The sequence below is a fragment of the Cetorhinus maximus genome, chromosome 22 (assembly GCF_964194155.1).
Source record: "Cetorhinus maximus chromosome 22, sCetMax3.hap1.1, whole genome shotgun sequence".
Taxonomy (NCBI): domain Eukaryota; kingdom Metazoa; phylum Chordata; class Chondrichthyes; order Lamniformes; family Cetorhinidae; genus Cetorhinus; species Cetorhinus maximus.
Window position 1 is genome coordinate 11,647,080 of NC_135900.1, and position 21,318 is coordinate 11,668,397.

General features: G+C 44.3%; 1 protein-coding gene across 1 annotated transcript in view; it reads right to left on the reverse strand.

Moving 5' to 3' along the window:
- Nucleotides 1-393: 393 nt before the first annotated feature.
- Nucleotides 394-21,318, reverse strand: part of LOC144696476 (ras association domain-containing protein 3-like) — a 181,945-nt gene continuing 161,020 nt past the window's right edge. Inside the window, exons 3-6 of the mRNA XM_078567803.1 lie at nt 11,877-11,984; nt 4,695-4,968; nt 2,122-2,237; nt 394-862 (exon numbers count right to left, since the gene is read on the reverse strand). Of these exons, the coding sequence (XP_078423929.1) occupies nt 713-862; nt 2,122-2,237; nt 4,695-4,968; nt 11,877-11,984 (648 nt within the window). The 3' untranslated portion in view covers nt 394-712. The remainder of the gene's footprint in view (nt 863-2,121; nt 2,238-4,694; nt 4,969-11,876; nt 11,985-21,318) is intronic.

Sequence of the window (21,318 nt, forward strand, 5' to 3'; positions counted from 1 at the left end):
TCCTACATACAAATCATCATTGACCCCTTACTACTCGATCCGTTGGTCATTCCAATTCTTTAGATCCATTCCACCCTGTCTAAAAGCTCTTTAATTGAAGACCCATTGCAATGGTCCACATTAGAATTTTAAAGTATTGCAAAAACAAAAAAAAACATTCAGCCCTGTAAGTTTTCTCAGCATATGAGAGATCACAAAAGGTTATCCTTCACACTGCCCAGGAAGGTGAGCAGTTCCAAAAGGTCACTGGACAGTTTTCAGGCTGAACCTTGTCACCTTGTGCCTATTTAGTAGCAACACGAGCAAGACAATGAAGCCACGGACCAGGGCATTCTAAGGATGTTGCCCAGTGTGCAGTGACATGTTAAAGCCACCATTGTAATGTTTTATTCACGGGAGTGCACACAAGGATTACATGTTACAACACTTCTTATGGAGCCTTCCAATCAGCTAGGGGCAATCGGCCAATTTATAAATAATCTCCTGACTGTCCGGTAAACATTTTTGTTTGTGCAAGCAAAGAAAGAGAAGACTTGGCTCCTGGTCGATGGGTCCAACATTTTTAGCTGCACGCAAGTTCTTATCCTAGTGCTAAACCAGAAGTCTTCGGATTTGAAGGCCACTCCTGTTGGTTACACTTGCACATAGTCCCTGGTTGAAGCATGCCCTCTTTGTTATGAGCGTGCCTCCTTTGCCATTTTCCTGGACCAGGTTAACCTGGTTTTCCAGTTGCTCTCAAGGCCTCTTCAAGCTTGGCTCTGTAGTTGCCATAGCGCCTCTTCAAGTGCTGAAATTGATCGTCTTCCTCTTTAGCCAATATACGCAAGAAGTTTTGCAGCTCGGGCAGACTGAAGGCTTCCCACTAAAGAACAAGCAACTCGGTTAAAAACACAACATAAACAACGGTACAAAAAAAACCAAAGACAAAAACAGTGCTAGAAATCGGAAATAAAAGCAAAAAACATACAGCAGATTGAGGAGTATCGTTAGACACTATACAGAAACAGAGATAATCTAAGCTGATGCACAGGCTTCAAGATCAATATGGGGGAGCTACGCAGACTTAAATCTTGGGCAGCATTGTTGGCAGCTATTTCAGAAAAACAAACACAGGTAGGATGGGCCAAAACAGCATCGCCCATCTGGAATCTTCTTATGAAACAAGAGAGGTATGTTGTTGTTTTGGGTACAATCCAGTTTTAATGAAGGATTACGCTTGAAACAATCACCCATTCATCATCCTCCTGTGCATTTTCAAATATCCAATTTAAGAGGATAAGAAATAGGAGCAGAAGCAGACCACTCAGCCCTTTGAGCTTACTCCACCATTCTATACAATCAAGGCTGATGATCTACCTCAACTCCACTTTGCCGCAAACTCCCCTTATCCCATGATTCACCGAGGCACCAAAAAAACCACCTATCTCAGCCTTAAATGTATCGTATTCAACAATGGCACATCCCCAACCCTCTGAGGCAAAGAATTCCAAAGATTTAAGATGCACAACCCTTTGAATGAAGAAATTTTTCTCCTCATCTCAGTCCTAAATGATCGGCCCCTTATCCTGAGACTTTGTCCCTGGGTTCTAGGTTCCCCAGCCAGGGTAAACAACGATTGGAGCACCTAGTGAAGCTTCTGTATATTGCCTCCAATGCGAGTATATCCTTCCTTAAATATGGAGAACATAACTACAGAGTATTCCAGGTGTGGTCTCACCAAAGCCCTGTACAATTGTAGCGAGACTTCTTTATTCTTGTACTCCAATGCCCTTGCAATAAAGGCCTGCATGCCATTTACTTGCTGCACTGGCAATGCTAACTTCCTGTGTTTACACCCAGCTTTCTGTGAACAGCAACATTTACAAGTTTCACGCCCTTTAAGAAATATTCCGTTTTGCTATTCTTACAACCAAAGTGAATAAGCTCACCCTTACCCACATTATACTCCATCTGCATCTTGATGCCCACTCCTGTCTAAATCTCTTTGCAGCCTCTGTGATCTCATAGAACTCTTTGAGGTGGTCAGGCGTTAAGAGCAACTTATTTTTACCCGAATTCTTTGTTTCCGGCTAGAAGAATAAAAAAATGGCGACCACAAAGGACAGAAAATAGGTCACTTACAAGCACTTCCCCAGTCTCATGCTCACGGAGGACAAAACCCAGAGTGTCAGAGCTGGGCCCTGCAAGCAGGCGGAGGTAAAGAGGATGTTCAGCATCCAGCAGCTTGCTCATGTGGACTGCAAATAGGAGAGAGAGAAAAAATAGGATGAAGTCTGTTGGACAAAATGTTTGGTGTCATAAATTAGTGGCTCGCAAATGTTTTCGCCCACATATCACTTAGGCAGGGCAAGGCTCTGTGGCCCCACCTACCAGTCTTAGCCCACCCGCTTTCATCTGCCACTGCAACAAAAGCTCAGCAGAATCAATGGGAGGAATAGCGCTGCTTTTGACGAGGCACCAGTGAGATGATGTCTGGTCCTAAGCTCCACGTTCACCCAGTTCCTCCTCTGTTTTCCGCCCACACCAATCTCGCTGACGTGTGTGGCAACAGTAGCTTAGATCTTGCTCACAAAACCATATCGTTGCCGCTTGCACTAACGGTGACTTGTGGTGTGCACTCGGGAGCTGGTGCGGTTGTGTGACATTACGCGAGGGGCGGTCGGGGGAGGTGGGTGGGTTGGGGGGGAGGAAGGGCAAAGGTTCTGGCCCGTTCTCTTGTAGGGTCTTGGCTGTGGAGTTGAGCATCAGCGGCTTGCACTTTGGACCAGCCCACAGATCGCCTGAAGAACCCTTGCGGATCACCACCCTTTGAGGTCCATGGTCATGAAATTCCTGGCATTACATTCTGTTGGTGCGTGTGCAGTGGAGTGGAACACCTCCTCTCCCACCTCACACAGCAAAAACTGCAGCAAAAATGATGTCACCTTGCAAGTAAGCTCATTAGATTGCAGTATTCTTGTAAGTAATATCTGGCCCAGGTAGTCCACTATTAAGAGTGAGCTGGAAAATTTGCCCTCCAAGCACCCATGGCAACGTAGTAACAAATGAGCTGCATTAGGAGCTCCTCGATTCTTACGTAGACCTAAGCCAGGTAGGCCAGCGAGCACAGGGCTGATGGCTGGGTGAGAATTGGTGTGGACGAGGTTACAGGAGATAATTGTCTAGGTAGCCGTGCCACTTGGAGGGAGGTGGAGGAGTCAGCCCATCACTCAGGGGCTGGAAAGTCTCTGTAGGCCAAACAGGCAGGATGCCCTGTTGGACAAGCTTAGCACTGTTATGCACTAGTTAACCATGTGGTTTAAACTGGTTAAGCTCCACCCCAACTGGAGACCCCCAAATCTTGCTTTTTGCCAATCTGGGTTTTGCTTTTTAAGATAAGTGGGATGTTTCCCAACCAGGGTTTGGAGGGTGGCGGTGGGGAGAGTGAACACGCCATGTCAATATGTCAATCAAATCAGAAAGCCCGCAGCCAGGTCTCCCAATTGGATACCTTTACAAATGTGACGGGTATGTCAGGCACTCAACTGACTGAGGGATGGGGGAGAAAAAAGAGATGAGGCCGGCCATTTGGTTCATGTTAATTCATCCATAAAACAGGCCCTGCAGCTCCCCACTCCGCAACATTTTTTTTAAAAAAAAGAACAATTTAGAAAACAAGTCTGCCTTTTTCACAGCCCCAGAGGGAGCATTATTTTTTCCCTTAAAGAGAACAATGACACCACTGCTTTGGATCCAAATGTCACTATGCCCAGTATTCAATGTTTTCATTCAAGAAGAATAAATCGTATGTAATGTGGGCCTGAATAGACCTTTTATTCACCAAATTTGCTACCTGTAGGCTTTTTAATGTAAGAAAATACAGTACTGCATTATATTTAATACTAGAAGTATAGTGAATAAAGTTACAAGAAGCTGATAACAGCAGGAATCAGGCATTCCTTTATATACTAACAGCTAACGTGTACAGAATGGATACTTCAGTCAATTTGTCTTAATCAAATTTGCAAAGAAGAATGACTGTTTTTTTCTCCCTGGCATTTATGGTTTTGTGTAAGCGATGGTGGAGAAGGAGAGCAAAGCATTGGGACCGAAAATTTCCTACATCAAATCGGTTACTTCAGTTGTAAGAAAAATCCATGCTGACGCTCCGGTGCAGCGCTGAGGGAATGCTGCGTTGTCAAGGCCAAGTCACACACCAAGATCCCGTTTACCCTCCCAAGTGAAGGCAAAAGATCTCACAGCAAATATTTCGGCAAGGAGCCTGGGGTGGGGGGAAGGGGTTCACCCTGGCATCCTGGCCAATATTTATCCCTCTATTGACACTATCAAATAGATTCTCTGGTCATATTATCTGCAGATGTTCAAGGCAGCAGCTTACCACCACCTTCTCAAGGGCAATTAGGGACAGGCAACAAATGACGGCCCAGCCAGTGATGCACACATCCCATGAATGAATAAATATTACATTACTGTTTATGGAGCTTGCTGTGTGCAAATTGGCTACTGCATTTCCCATGTTACAATAGTGACTACACTTCAAAAAGTACTTCGCTGACCGTGAAGGGCTTTGGGGCATCTGGGTGTTGTGAATGGAGCTACATAAATGCAAGTACTTACTTCGAGTGCCTCTTTTTAAAAAAAAACTGTAGTCGAGTCGTTATGGCAACTTACGTTTCACACCAGTAACGTCTTACCTTGCTCTTCCTTGCGGGACCGCTTGAAGAGTGCAAACTTGGCAGGGTTATCGGCAACCATGAACTTCTTCAGCAAGGCCTCAATGACTTCCTTCACGGTATTGCTGCTGCTGATGTGGAGAGTGTTCGTAGTATCCTTGGGCATGTAGAAGGCAGTCTCATTGTTGTTATTATACGGGTGGCTCCCTTGAGTGGCCATGGGGCGAATGGTAATCGGCCTGCGCAAGTCCATCTGAACTTTGATAAAACCAGTGTATACTTCTAGATTTGAATTCTAGAGAAGAAAAGAATATAGAAGTCGGAAAATAAAGCGTGCTTCCAGGATGTCATACACACGGCTCAGCAGTAGGATCGAGATAGAGGTTAGAGTCTTTTACGACGTGGTGCAATTATCAAGAGGTTTTATCTGGTGATATTAAGTAGAATTATATAGACTTTACAGCACAGAATCAGACCCACTCAGCCATACTTGTCTATTCGCTTATGCCTCCTCCTAACCTATTTCATTTCAAAATATCAAGATATCTTTCTATTTCTTTCTCCCTCATGCGAGTCTAGATTCACCTTAACTATTCCTTGTGGTAGCAAGTCCCACATTGGGTAAAGAAGTTTCTCCTAAATTCCTTATTGGATTTATTAGTGACTACCCCACCCATTAGTTTTAAGATTTCCCCCACAAGTGGAAACATCTTTGCCATGTCTATCCTATCAAATAATTTCATCATCTTAAAGATAATCAAGTAACCTCTGTATTTTGGGATGGTCCTTCTTGCCGGTGGACTCTAGGCGTGATTGTTGGTCACTGGACAGATTGTGGTCATACTCTGCTACTTGCTCAACACTGGTTTGTTAGTGCTACATCTAAACAGGTTACAGAGTATGCATAAAAGCAAAATACTGGGGATGCTGGAAATCTGAAACAAAAACAGAAAATGCTGTAAAAACTCAAGATCCAACAGCATCTGTGGAGAGAAAGACAGAGTTAATGTTTCAAGCCTATATGACTCTTCTTCAGTGCTCTACAGAGTAGGCATGTTGCTCCTGAGCATGGTGTTCCAATTTCTCTCTCGCGGGAGTCTAACACGTGACTCTTACTGATGTCAGTGATACACCATCTATTCTGTTAATACTTCATACTACACCCTCAGCCTTCTCTTCTCCAGAGAAAAGAGCCCCAACCTGTTCAATCTTCCCTGTGGGTTATAACCTCTTGTTTTGTTTCTCTTCTGCAGAATTATTTACCGGCTCCCATTTCTATCCAAAAGAGGGACTCAGCACCAGGATATGTCTCCTCCAGTACTCTGCAAGTACGCTACCCAATGTAGACTTGAGCCTGCGATCCCAGGTATATCTCAGCTAGAGTGGGGGTGGGGTACTAGAACTGATTTCCATGACCTTGGGCTGGGGGTGAGAGGTCGTAAATCAAACGTAGCTGCAGTGTCCCCAACCCTGTCATTGACTAACATGCCAACACTCATTTGGAGAAGACATTGGAATGTGCCCATCATGAGGCAGCATCTTCTGGTACAGTAAAAATGAGCTTAATTCCTTTGATTCTAAACAGATGTTACCACATGCAATTTTACAGAATATTCTTTTTCTTTCAAATTTATTCCCTTCCCCCTCCCTCTATTCTTCTTCCCAGAGCTCCCTGCCTCGATATATCTTTCTATTCAAGACCATAATCAGACATAATTTAAAAGCACTATATAAATGCAATTATTGTAACTTCAGCACAAACACATGTATTATTAGCTCCCATTCTTATCATGACCCCCAATAGTGAGACCACAATTGGTCAATTCTGAATTTAAAAACAATAATCCTCCAACGTAGCTAGTCAAGATACAACTGTATATCTGGACTCTTTACAATGCGTCATCAGGTCATAAAACGATACAGCACAAAGGGCAGGAGGCCATTTGGCCCATCGTGCCTATGTTGACTCTTTGAAAGAGCTGTCCAATTAATCCCATTCCCCGGCCCAGAGTGCTGCAAAGTTTCCCCCTTTCAAAGTATTTACCAATTCCCTTGTGAATGTTATCAATTGAATTGTTCCAACACACTCTCACTGCATACATAACTCACTGCACAAAAACATCTTCATCTTCCCCTCTGGGTCTTTTTCCAATGGCCTCAAGTCCGTGTCCTCTGTGATCCAGCCCTCCTGTCGCTGGAAACAGTTTCTCTTTATTTATAGTCGTCGAGACACTCTGACTTTGAACACCTCTTATTTAAATCCCTCCTTTACCTCTCTGCTCAAACGCGAACAACCCTAGTTTCTCTAACCAGAAATGGAGCAGGATGAGAAGACTGAATAAAGTCAGGTTGGACTTTATCCTCCCAACGACCCCAGTATGTTGGTGTTGTGCTCTGCAGAATATTGGATACCATTCTTGTCCATCATTCAGCCAGACTTTCTGTTTAAGACCCACGTGGAACCAAGGCACAGTTTTCAACACTCAATGCAATTATTTTGGGGGAAAAAAGAGAGGGAATCAACTTCCAGTGAAAAATCGGACCTTACTGTGCATTTAATTTTACCATCACACAAATCACAGAACTGTTTTTTGTGTTTGTTCATAGGATGTGGGCATTACTGGCTAGCCCAGCATTTATTACCCATCCCTAATTGCCCCAAGAAGGTGGTGGTGAGCTGCCTTCTTGAACTGCTGCAGTCCATGTGGTGTAGGTACACCCACAGTGCTGTTAGGGAGGGAGTTCCAGGATTTTGACCCAGTGACAGTGAGGGAACGACAATATATTTCCAAGTCAGGATGGTGAATGACTTGGAGGGGAATCTTCAGGTGGTGGTGTTGCCATGCACCTGCTGCCCTTGTCCTTCTAGGTGGTAGAGGTTGCGGGTTTGGAAGGTGCTGTCAAAAGGATCCTTGGTGAGTTGCTGCAGGGCATCTTGTAGATGCTACACACTGCTGCCACTGTGTTGTCGATGGTAGAGGGAGTGAATGTTGAAGGTGGTGGATGGGATGGCAATCAAGTGGGCTGCTTTGTCCTGGATAGTGTCAAGCTTCTTGAGTGCTGTTGGAGCTGCACTCATCCAGAAAAGTGGAGAGTATGCCATCACACTGTTACAGAACAGAAGGGGGCCATTCAGCCCATCATGTCTGCACTGACTCTCCAATAGAGTAACGCACCTGGCCCCATTGCCCACCATTCTCCCAGTAACCCGACACATTCTTCCTTTTTGGATAATAATCCAAGTCCCTCTTGAATGCCTCAATTGAACCTACCTCCACTGTACTCTCAGGCAGCACACTCCAGACCTTAACCACTTGCTGAGTGAAAAAGTTTCTTCTCATGTCTCTACTGCCTCTTTTACCAATTATCTTAAATCGGTGCCCTCTGGTTCTCAATATGTCTACCAGTGGGAACAGAACGGCATTTCTCTATCTACTCTGTCCAGGCCCCTCACAATCAAAACCCAGAACTAGAACCAGGGGCTAAAACTGGTTACATGGCATTCTGTTACGATACTTTTCCAAGCACTTCAACATAGTCCTCTTCACAAATACCCCTTTGAAAAATAATCATCTTCAGATTGCTCGGAGCGTGTAATTCTAGTATTAGTCTGTCCCTAGACGACTGAAACAAAGTCTAACCCAATCTTTTTATTGTATTATTAATTCCAGAGTGAAAAAGAGCCATTAATGTCTGGGAGATAAATCAAAGCAGGATTTATCTATCCTTGCACTGCATTAGCTTCTGGATCAAGTGAACTGATGCAATTCAATTAGACTCCTAGTTTTGACAAGCATGTGTGCTGATAGGGCAGAAACCATTTCATTTGTTTAACATCCAACGTCACTGTTGTAAGATAGCAGCTTTATCCAGCTGAGGGTCCATCTACTCCAGTTTCTAGAGCAGAGATAAAATCAGGAATTGCCTCACTTTACTGCTAACGCCAAATGCAAATAAATGGTCTCATATTAACCACAAGTGACAAGTAGGGTTGCCAAGTGTGATTAAATGTATTCCTGGAGGTTTCATCACGTGACTTGCCCCCACGCACCAGCCATTAGTCGGCCAACACATCCATCCTTATGACGTGCTGCCTTCCTACACCAATTGGAAGGCAAAAAGACTCATTACCCAATTGGATGAAGCTTGACTGTCAATCAAACAGTTTCCCCCACCCTCCCATTTTCAATATTTTTATATCTGGTAAAAGAAAACGTTAAGAAAATGTTTTTAAAACTTTAAATGTCCCTATGATTTTTCTCCAGGGTGGCACACAGTAGTGTCCTGAAGATTGATCTTCAATTCCTGGAGACTCCAGGCCAATCCTGGAGGGTTGCCAACCCTAACAAAAGACTTACAAGATTTCCAGCCCAATTGTTTGCACAGTGGAGACATTGCACTCTAACTGTGGGGGGCCTTCATCTTTCACGCTAGGGAGCTATCCAATTTGCATTTTGCAGGCATTCGGAGTGGGCGCAGCCATTCAATGCTGCCAGTGTTTTAAATATTTCGCTGAATGTTTAATACAATGGCTGCCTTAATCTGCCCCCTCCCCACTAACAGCACTGCTCCCCAGCCCCCAACCATTAAACTCCGACTTCTTGGCTGCTCGCCGATCCTCCTTCCATCAAAACTCTCTTCCCCCTGCTCGCTCCCTCTTTCTCTGCTGCTATGGCCATTATTCTCTGAACTTTCTGGTTCCTTCAAAGCTTCGGGTACACAATATCCTGGTCATACATGCTGTGTTTTCTCCCTGCAGTCCACACTTTCTAAAACGGAGACTTGTTATGCACGGTCTTTCACTCCTTTTCCAGGAATCCCAAAGCTCTGCAGTTCCCGTCACCGTTCAGTACTGTCACTCCTTCCCTCCTACAACCCCAATCGACACGCCTCAATTTACCTTATCTCGTACACTCACTGGAGTTTAGAAGAATGAGAACTGATCTTATTGAAACATAAGATTCTGAGGGGGCTTGACAGGGTAGATGCGGAGGGGATGTTTCCCCTCGTGGGGCTTAGTTTCAAAATAAGGGGTCTCCCATTTAAGACAGAGATGAGGAGGAATTTCTTCTCTCAGAGGCTTGTTAGTCTTTGGAATTCTCTTCCAATGGAGGCTGGGTCATTGAATATATTCAGGTCCGAGTTAGATAGATTTTTGATTTACAAGGGAGTCAAGGGTTATGGGGGTTCAGGGGGGGGCTTACAGGAAAATAGAGTTATGGCCACAATCAAATCAGCCATGATTTTATTAAATGGCGGGTCATGCTCAATGGGCCAAATGGCCTACTCCTGCTCCTATTCATTACGATCTTATGATCGCACCTCAGGGTAGCTGCCTGCACTTTGGAACTTGACCCGAGCTTTGCCGCAAGATTAAAAGGCAGAACCAGCAGCGTTGACTGTCATAGAGGGATAAATCAGGCAGTGGCTTCTGGAGAATTCACAAGTGGAGTTAAACACAACAACCCAGAAGCTGAGGTCCAAGTCACCACGCCCTTCCGCAGGCTAAACTACAACTACTTCACCAGTAGACTCAGCATTGAAATCCATGTCAAGTTGTTTTACCTACCCACTAGTTACCCAATAAACATAGCAGAAAGAAAATTTGTACATCAGGTGCAAGTGAAATTGTAGCAGTGTGATAAGTCATGATTACAGCCAAACTGAAAATTTAATGGTAGGGTCCCTTTCCTTCAGAATTCAATTAGTATAGGTGGTTTTCACTCCCCACTCTTTCCTTTGTGTCTTTCATTTCTCTCCCTTAATACCATCTTTCTTTCCCTCTCTATTTCACTTTCTGTACCGGATTTAAATCCAATTTATTCTTCCTGCTTTTATGCATCCTAGTGCTTCAGTGAGAATCCTTCATTCTGGTTGGTTGAAAAAGTCACACTGTTGCTTCTCCTGCTCATACACGCCAGTGATCCCCTTTAGAGGAGCATCATGCTGGATCAGCCCCTGCCAGACTACAGCACATTTCTGTTCGAACATGTAGCCGTCAGTCTAATGAACAGCTTTCACTGCTGACGACAACATTTTTTCTTTATTGTTTTGTGGGATGTGGGCATTGCTGGCAAGGCCAGCATTTACTGGACATCCCTAGTTGTCCTTGAACCTAGCGGCTTGCTAGGCCATTTCAGAGGGCGGTTAACATGCTGTGGATCTGGAGTCACATGTAAGTGAGATTGGATAAGGACAGCAGATTTCCTTCCCTAAAGGGCATCAGTGAACCAAGATGGGTTTTTACAACAATCAGTGGTAGTTACATGGTCACCATTCCTGAGACTAGCTCTATATTCCAGATTTATTATCTGAATTTAAATTCCACCAGCTGCCTTGGTGGGATTTGAACCCATGACCCCAGAGCACTAGCCTTTGGATTACTAGTCCAGTATCATTACCACTACACCATTGTCTCCCCGAAATCCAGGCCGTTAAAGAGGGGAAAGTAGCCAAACGTTCCCATATTCCTTTTTTTTTGAAGAACAGAGATATTGAGTTGTTCCTAGGCCTTGCGAAAGAGGAGTGGGCTTGATAAGGGGGGGAAAAAGCATGGCAGATCAGGCCTTGCCTCACCACAGGAGAGGTGTTCCTGCCCCAGGCATCAGGACCACTGATGAGCTATGCAGGTATCCATACCTTCAGCCATCTAGGCCCCAAGCTCTGAAATTCTTTCCCTAAACCTCTGCTTCCCCCTTTAAGATGCTCCACACAACCTACCTCTTCGACCAAGCTTTGGTCACCTATCCTATCATCTCCATCTCGGTGCCAACTTTTTGCCTGACTATAGTCCTGCAAAGCACCTTGGGACGGTCACTACATTTAGGGCCCTATATAAATGCAAGTTGTTGTTGTAGCAGGCCATCAATTTCACTTGGATGCCTGCTATTTGAGGCTAAATGGCATTTACAGTACCCTGTTGCTTTCTCCATGGCAACCCCTTGGCCAATCAGAGTTGACTTGCCAACCAACCCGCACCCTTTTCTCCTGAAGTATAAATTGTTGAGTTCATTTGAAATTTAGTATTCTTCCAATTGTCCTGATGAGTGCAAGGTGATAAACTTTAGCAACACGTCTCTCTTTTCAGCGATACTAAATGGGAGTTCTTGGATCTTGATGGACAGATGTTTGCTAACATTACCAGCTGCCTGAAAAGGAAAACAAACTCAAGATCGACATTAAAAAACGAGGTTTTCATCTTACCAGGGTCATTTTTAACCTGTCTGTTACCGTTGAGTTATAGACTTCAATCTTCTGTTTGATCTCCTCTTTTGTAAGTATTTTCTGTGGCTCCCTTTCCTTTTCAACATCCTGTAACAAATAAAAGCGAAATGCTAAACAATGGCTTCAAGTGTAGACAGCGATGTTTCAAGTTGAACTCTAGAGGAAGGACTCGCGTTTGAACTCCATCCCTAGCTGTTTGAAGGTCAGTCACTCACGTAGTGTGGGATTTAGGCTTCTGTGTAATCCAGAGCAGGGCACTAATGGTTCCCATCAGGTTGTTACAATAATCTAGCAGCTCCCACGGTTATTTTGTCTGATGCCAGCCCATCTTTATCAGGTTTACTGGATTCAATTCCCCGGCTTTTTCCTTCATCCTTTCCTGGGATGAGGGGAATCACCGGTATTTGTCGCCCATCTCAGCCACGTTGCTGTGGGTCCGGAGTCACATGTAGGCCAGACCAGGTAAGGACGGCAGGTTTAATTATTCGTGAACCAGATGGGTTTCAAACGACAGTCGATGACAGCTTCATCGTCACCATTACTGAGACTAGCTTTATATTCCGGATGTTATTAATTCATCGAATTTAAATAGCACCAGCTGCCATGGTGGGATTTGAACCCATGTTGTGCCAAGCATTAGCCAGGGATTCTGGATTACTAGTCCAGTGACATTACCACTAGGCCAACATCTGCCATAGAATGTACAACACAGTGTTTATGCTCCACGTGAGGCTTCTCCCACCCTCTTCACCTGACCCCATCAGCATATTCCTTACCCCCTCGTGCTTATCCGGCTTTCCATTTATACTTAAATATTCATTCATGGGATGTGCGTGTCACTGGCTGGGCCAGCATTTATTGCCCACCCCCAGTTGCCCTTGAGAAGGTGGTGGTGAGATGCCTTCTTGAACCGCTGTGGTCCATGTGGTGTAGGTACACCCACAGTGCTGTTAGGGAGGGAGTTCCAGGATTCTGACCCAGTGACAGTGAAGGAACGGCGATATATTTCCAAGTCAGGATGGTGAGTGACTTGGAGGGAACTTCCAAGGTGGTGGTTGTCATGAAGATATTAATGGATAGTGTTATTGGAAATTATTTTAAATTGGACTTGTAGTAGGGCCTGTGTCCATGGGTCTGTGTGCGTGTCTTAATTGGATTAAAAACAGCCAGTCTTGGTGCTTTGATGTATACCAGTTTTGAGATGTTAAATGGCAAAGCAGAAGGTACATTTGCATTTTGTTGAATAAACCATTCAAAAACTGGGGAGTGAAATCTTGTACCTAGCTAGGACACACCAAGTAATATGTTTATATTACTAATAAAATTGGTTCTATGAAAGGGGTTTTACTGTTAGAAGAGGTGGAGTTCAAAGGGCCTGGTGATACAATGAGAATTTACATTCAAAGGGAAGGCTAGGTATATACAGAGAGAAAAAAAAGAGTTGTGTGTCATTCAGAGGCATGTAAGATCCAAGCCTGTAAACCCACAACTGTCTGCAAAGGAAACAAATTACACGGGACCTAATTTTGAATTTGTAAGACAAAACGTGCTTTGGCTGGTGTCTCTTTAAGTTTATGGGTTATTGTTGCCAAGATTACCTGGGAGTGATTAATTTGGGGATTTGTTTAATAGTTATTATGGTAGTAATTTGTAGACATGTGTAAATGTTTAATTTAATTAATTTTAAAAAACCTCGAGGCTTGGTGGTTTTTATTCCTGAATTCAAAGCTGCATCTCAAACATACCAATTGAAATTATAGGTTATGACAGTTGTTTAAAGTTTCCCTCTGGGATTTTAAGTAACTCAGCCTTTACCAACTGGTGCGTTACAACAGTGTTGTTCCCATGCACCTGCTGCCCTTGTCCTTCTAGATAGTAGCAGCCGTGGGTTTGGGCGGGGCTGTCTAAGAAGCCTTGGCGAGTTCCTGCAGTGCATCTATGTTATTTGTCTCAACTGCTCATTGTGGCAGCGAGTTCCACATTCTGACCACTCCTTGGTAGCGAGGAATCTCCTGAATTCCCCAAGAGAAATTATTTTTGATTATGTTATATTTATGTCCCCTAGTTCTGGTCTCCCCGACCCCATTGGTGGAGATTTCTTCCCTAGACTTGCCATGTTAACCATTTCATATTGGAGTTTGAATGCACCACCTTAGGATTGGTAATCCAGTATCATAACCACCAAACCCCCTATATTCCATACCCTCTCCTCTACCTGTCCTCGACATCTCTGAAATATCAGCACCTTCATGTTGGGCAGTTCAGGTGCCCTTGCCCAACAGGGACATAATCGATGAGAAAGCCTCAGCAGTAAAAGCAGGTAACTCCACTACAGAAAGTCTCATTAGACACCCACACATCTTACAGCAGGGTGGCATTGGGAACGGGATGGGAACCCCTTCTCCAACCTGACTGGAAGGTATTGGGGCCAGCTGTAATTTATAACACTGATACACCATCAGGCCTGAGATCACAACACTGACTAGAAATGGAACACTGGGACCCCTGGTCTGCACAACTCAATCATTCACTGGGAAAACCATCTGAGCAACAGACAGAGACTTACAACACAGGAGGCGGCCATTCAGCCTGCAATACTTGTGCTGGCACCATAGAATAGCAGGTATATGGTCCTACCCTCCACTCCACAGAATTTTAACGACACTGAAGGAGGCCATTCAGCCCATCAAGTCTGCACCAGCTCTTCAAATGAGCATTATGACCTTGTGCCATTGCCCTGCTTTTTCCCCGTATCCCTGCACATTGTTCCTATTCAAATGATCATCTGATGCCCTCTTGGATGCCTCGATTGAACCTGCCCCCACCACACTTCCAGGCAGTGCATTCCAGACCTGAACCACTCGCTGTGTGAAAAAGCTTTTTCTCACATTTGCTTCTTTTGCAAATCACTTTAAATCTGTGCCCTCTCATTCTTGCTCCTTTTATGAGTGGGAACAGTTTCTCCCCATCTACTCTATCCAGCCCCCTCATGATTTTGAGCATTTCTATCAGATCTCTTCTTAGCCTTCTTTTCTCCAAGGAGAACAGTCCCAGCCTCTCCAATCTATCCACAAAGCTGAAGTTTCTCATCCCTGGAACCATTCTTGTAAACCTCTTCTGCACTCTCGTCAATGTGCTCACATCCTTCCCATAGTGTGGCGCCCAGAACTGTACACAATATTCCAGCTGAGGTCTAACGAGTGTCTTATATAAATTCAGCATAACCTCCTTGCTCTTGAATTTTATACCCCTATTAATAAAGCCCAGGATACTATACGCTTTATTAACTGTTCTCTTCACCTATCCTGCCACCTTCAATGATCTATGCACATATACATCCAAGTCTTTCTGTTTCTGCACCCCCTTCAAAATTCCACCCCTTATTTTATATTGTCTGTCCACGTCTTTCCTAACAAAATGAGTCACCTCACACTTCTCCACACTGAACGTCATCTGCCACCTATCTGCCCACTCCACTAACTTGTCTATGTCCTTTTGAAGTTCTACACTGTCCTCCTCACAGTTTACAACACTCCCAAGCTTCGTATCATCTGAAAACTTTGAAATTGTCCCCTGCACACCAAGATCTAGATCATTAATATATATCAGGAAAAGCAAGGGTCCCAATACCGACCCCTGGGGAACTCCACTACAAACCTTCCTCCAGCCCGAAAAATATCCATTGACCATTACTCTTTGCTTCTTATTTTTCTGCCAATTTTGATTCTACATTGCTACTGTTTTATTCCACGAGCAATAACTTTTCTCACAAGCCTGTTGTGTGGCACTGCATCAAATGCCTTTTGAAAATCCATTTACACCACATCAACATTTCCTGTTACCTCTTTAAAAAAAAACTCCAGCAAGTTAGTTAAACAAAATTTTCCCTTTAGAAATCTATGCTGGCTCTTCCGTATCAACCCTTATTTTTCCATGTGACTACTAATTCTATCGCAAATAATTGTTTCTAGAGTCTTGCCCACCACTGAAGTTAAACTGACTGGTCTGTAATTGCTGGGCTTATCTTTCCAATCTTTTTTGAACAAGGGCGTAATGTTTGCAATTCTCCAGTCCTCTGACACCTCCCCTGAATCTAGGGAAGATTGAAAAACTCTGCAAGCTCCTCATCCTTAAGTATCCATCTAATGGTCCAATATAATTAATACAAAATTGTATATAGGGTGTACACTTCCCTTTTATCACAATTTTGAGGGACATTGGAAAATTACCATATTCATTCAATTTTGCTGGGTCAAATATCAGGTGTAATCATAGGCTTTGTCCACTATGGTACCCCTGTGGAGCAAGTTTCCAAAATCTCTCTCTCAACTCTATAGCCATGTTTGTAATGTATTAATGAATTAATTATTCATCAACTGACCATGGAAAATCCATGTATTATTTTAAATTTTAACATAGCCGCCAATGGTACAACTCCGATTAATTTGAAGTGTTGGGGTAAGTGTCATTTATTATTATATAGTTTAGAGAGAAATAAATTTATCAGTCTGAGCAATAATCGCAATAACCATCAGGACAATGAACATTTTCAAAAGTAGCTAGAGGTCGGGTAAAGTTATTGAGGTGACAATTCAGCTCCCACAGATACACTGACTAAACTCACGGAAAGTTAGAAAGATGCTTTTGCTCTAAAAAGAGTCCAACCCGCAGCGGCTCTGAAAAGAGCTAAATTGTGCATGTGCAAGATCCATGCAACTCAGAACATAAGGAATAGGAGGAGGCCATTCAGTCCATCAAGTGTTCACCACCAGTCTATAAGATCATGGTTGGTCTGATGTGGCCTTAACTCCACTCTCCTGCCCGACTCCCCTATCAGTCAAAAATCCGTTTGACTCAGCCCTGAATATATTCAATGACGCAGCATCTGCTTCTCGCTGAGAGAGAATTCCAAACACCGATGACCCTTTGAGACACAAAATTCCTCCTCATCTCCATTTTAAATGGGAGACCCTCTATTTTAAACTGTGCCCCCTAGTCCTAGATTCCCCCACAAGAGCAAACATCCTCTCAGCATCTACCCTGTCAAAACATCTCAGAATCTTCTATGTTTCAATAAGATCACCTCTCAGTCTTCAAAACTCCATTGAGTACAGACCCATCCTGCTCAACCTTTCCTCATAAAACCCCTTCATCCCAGAAATCAGCCCTGTGAACCTTCTCTGAACTGCTTCTAATGCAAGTATGTCCTTCGTTAAGTAAGGAGACCAAAACTGCACAAAGCAGTCTAGGTGAGGTCTCACCGACACCCAGTACAGTTGTAGCAAAACTTCACTACTTTTATACTCCACCCCCTTTGCAATAAAGGCCAACATTCCATTTGCCTTAATTACTTCCTGTACCTGCATTTGGGCTTTTTGTGATTCATGTACAAGGACACTCAGATCCCTCTGTACCGCAGCATCATGCAGTCTCCCTCCCCATTTGAATAATACTCTGCTTTTCTATTCTTCCTGAAAGTAGACAACCTCACAGTTTCCCACATTGTACTCCAGCTGCAAAACTTTTGCCCGCTCACTTAACCTATCGATATCCAGCTCAGGTGTTGAGGGACACCCAAATTTATAGTCGTCAATAGTCAGTGTTGCTTAAATATGGATTCAAAGGGGCAGTTAATATTCCACTAATAGACAAAGATTTAATGGAACAAAGGCAGATGGAAGGAGGCTAATGGCTAGAAGATGACCTGCTTGTGAATGAGCAGCGCTCAACATGCCCTTTCCTCCCAAGTCCTGACAATGGCACTTATCACAAGTTCCCAGACTTGTTCTCTCTTCAGACTGCATTCCAGATGAGCATTCAATACATCGCTGCCTTTCATTGCCGTTCTTTGACGAATGACTGCTATGTTCAACAAGTTTGCAGTATATCAAACCGTTACCGTAAAAGGAAAATAACGTCGCTTGGAGCACAAGGTACATGGATGAAGCTTTCAAAGGTCCTAGAATTAACTTCAGAAAAATCAGACAAACTGAGAAAAGGCTCAAGGTGCACGTTTTTTGAAAGCAGACAGTAGGGCTACATGGAAACATGAAACAATCACAAAGGGATATCTTTGAACGGCAACAGGTCAGTTGGGAATTAAAACCAGAATATGCCAGTAAGTTGTGGGTATTTGCTTGATGATTTCCATGGGAGTCCGGTCAGACTTGCTGTAGGATCAGTGTTGGAGGGGAGATGGAGGGGGTCGGAGTCGGGGGCGGGTATGGTGGTACCCATCTCCAGCAGCTCGCGCTATCAACCCAAGTTGTGTTTTAAACTGATGCTCATTCAGTTCGAGTTCGAGACTGGAATTAGCCCCTAATGTTTGCACTATGAGAGTCAACTAAGCACAACCCTAGACCCATGTAAAATGGACTCCATTGGGAAGGATTGATCCCGGGAGCAGTCAAAATGGAACGGCTCCATTTCCCGCTCCATTCCTACTAATCCGCAAATTTAACACTGGTGGTTTTGGCCACGGATAAGACACCCACAGGACCCCGGCTACTAAGTACGAATGGGGTCATGAGAATGGGAATCAATGGAATTTTGACCCTCCCACAACTGACGGCCCTTCAGGTGCCTGTGTCAGGAAGCCAGGGAGGCCCACAAGGAATGCAAGATCCTCATAGTGGCATAATCCCGGGCAACCTCCCCACCTCCCAAGGTTACCCTACTGCTGCCAGCTTTCACTTAATGCTAATTGGGGGCTTCACCCCATTTTCAATCCCACCTCTCTCGAAAATGGCCAAACAAACAACTGGTGGCAAATCCAACTGAGGCCTGACAGTTCAAACCTGCTGTGCCTCTTGACTCTCCCCTGCAGGGGAGACTGCCCTTCACTCCCGCCAGGCTTGGCCTTAAAAACCTCAGGGGCCAATTCACAGTGGATAATCCGGATGATTTCCCAGGGTTGTGTATCCAGAACAACGGCCACACCCAACTTCTATCTGGATCAATGGTTAATGCCCAAAACCAATCCAGATAATGGCCACCCCTCCAATCCCATACAGGGTTAATGGCCAGACCCAAATTCTTATCTGACAGAGACAGAAAGGATGAGTTGCTGTGTAGGATTCTATTTTCACTTTTGATCCACCATATCCTGTCCCCACCCCCACCCCCACCCTCCAGCAAAGGGGTGTTGGTGGCATAGTGGTAACATCACTGGACTGGTAATCAAGAGGCCCAGGCTAATGCTCTGGGGGCACGGGTTCAAATCCCACCAAGCAACCAGTGGAATTTAAATTCAATTAATTCATCAGACAAGAATCTGAATGAAAGCTAATCTCAGTAATAGTGACCATGGAACTATCATTGATTTTTTTTTTTAGTTCATTCACAGGATGTGGGCTTCACTGGCTGGGCCAGCATTTATTGCCTAACCCTAGTTGCCCTTGAGAAGGTGGTGGTGAGCCGCCTTCTTGAACCACTGCAGTCCATAAAACCCCATCTGGTTCACTAATGTCCTTCCCTTAGGGAAGGGAATCTCCCATCCTTACCTGGCCTGGCCTACATGTGACTCCAGATCCATAGCAACATGGTTGACTCTTAACTGCTCTCAATGGGTAACAAACACTGGCCTCGTCAGTGACACTCACGTCCCACGAAAGGACAAATGAATAAAAACCCGACCACCTTTTTACGAGCAGAACCACCGGGCAGACCAGGCTGGGACACATACATGTTCAGCTGTAGAGTGCCCAATCTCGGTTGCGCTGCTGTAGTGAGACCATCGGGCGGGATCTTCCTTCTTGTTAGGGGAGCCTAATGAACATCTAATACATACACACCCTCAACACGGCCACCGTCACAAACTAACCAACAGCCACTTCCGCCAGTCAGCCAAGCCGTCGCTTTGACGGAGACTGCAGTGGAAACAAAACGAGTTTCATCCGGATTTCTGTTTACCAAGATCACCCTAACGCTGGCAACACTTTCTCCAATAAAAATTCACAATGCACAGCAGGTGCAGTGTAATCGTGGCCACAGTTGCGGGTTACACAGGAAAACACACAACAGGCAATTTAATCCAATGCTTCGGGTGAAGTCAGACAAGATCAAATTACTCCTTTAAGCTCACTGCCAGATGGTCCATTATTTGTGGTATTAGACAACTTAGTCTCACTGTACTGTAAAATATATATATATTTTTTGGTATTATTCTTCTCACAGGACATGGGCGTTGCTGGCTAGGCCAGCATTTTTATTTGACACAGTCGGTGCATAACTAGTTAGGGCGAGAATGCTGTAGGTCAAAGGCCTTTAAGAATGACATGCAACTGAAGGAGTGCGATGTACCATCACAATATTTTTTTGCCAAAAATATGCTTTATCCATAAAATGTATAAAAAGTACATTACATAAAGTGCACACAAAGTCAGTTTCTTCCAAAATTAAAAAATGTTCCTCCCTACATTTACAATTACAGTTAATATTCATTAAGTGTCAAACATACTGCCCGAGAGGTTTTGACCCATTTTCCTGCCTCTTGGTGTACTATCGTTGAAAGGCCTTACATGGTGGCCTTTTCCCATTGCCTTTGCGTTCCCAAGCTCAGCACGTGGTTCAAGTGTCCCTCAGCACATAGTCCTGGACATGTTGTTCTTTCCAGAGTGCTTACCCTTGTCCTGCTATTACCACATTCTGCTTTCTGACCTTAATGCCACCATCAGCACCTCCTTTAGCCCATGCCACTACCATTAACATCCCTTTGTCCTTTTGTTCATGGCACTTTTGTCAATCTCTCCTTTGCCTCCACCTATCGCTGGCCTTCTATCCAGCTTCACCTGTCCCACCCCGTTAAACAGTATAAATTTCATCACATTTTTACTTCTCTTTAGCTCTGAAGAGCCATACGGACTTGAAACATTAACTCTGTCTTTCTCTCCACAGATGCTATTAGACCTGCTGAGTTTTTCCAGCATTTTCTGTTTTGTGGCCTGGACCTTAGGCTGTGCCAGACTGTGACACTCAGTCATGGACAACTCTTTTGCACTGGAAGACCAGCAAGTTTTGAACAGACCAAAGAATGTCTTTCACCGAGTCAATGGTCCTCTACCTGTCACAATACTGCAGACTATAAAGCAGGTTAAGGGTTGTATTACACCGAGATTGTAAAGTGCACACTTTACACTGTCTGTGATGGACATCATCACCTCTCATTGCTGTATGTACACACCCATTTACGAGGTCTTTGCCTCAACCCTTTCAGCTCCTTATGGCACGAGTTATCCTCGATGGCAAAAAGGATTAAACGTGCGTTTGATACTTTCCATGGAGGCCTGGCCAGGCTTGTTTTAGATCAGTATTGGCAAGCAGGATGCAGGTGGCACCATCTCCAACAGTTTGGGCCATCAACCAACCGTATTGATGCTTCTTTAACTCAGGTTCCTAGGGACTGGCATCAGCCAACTCCCAA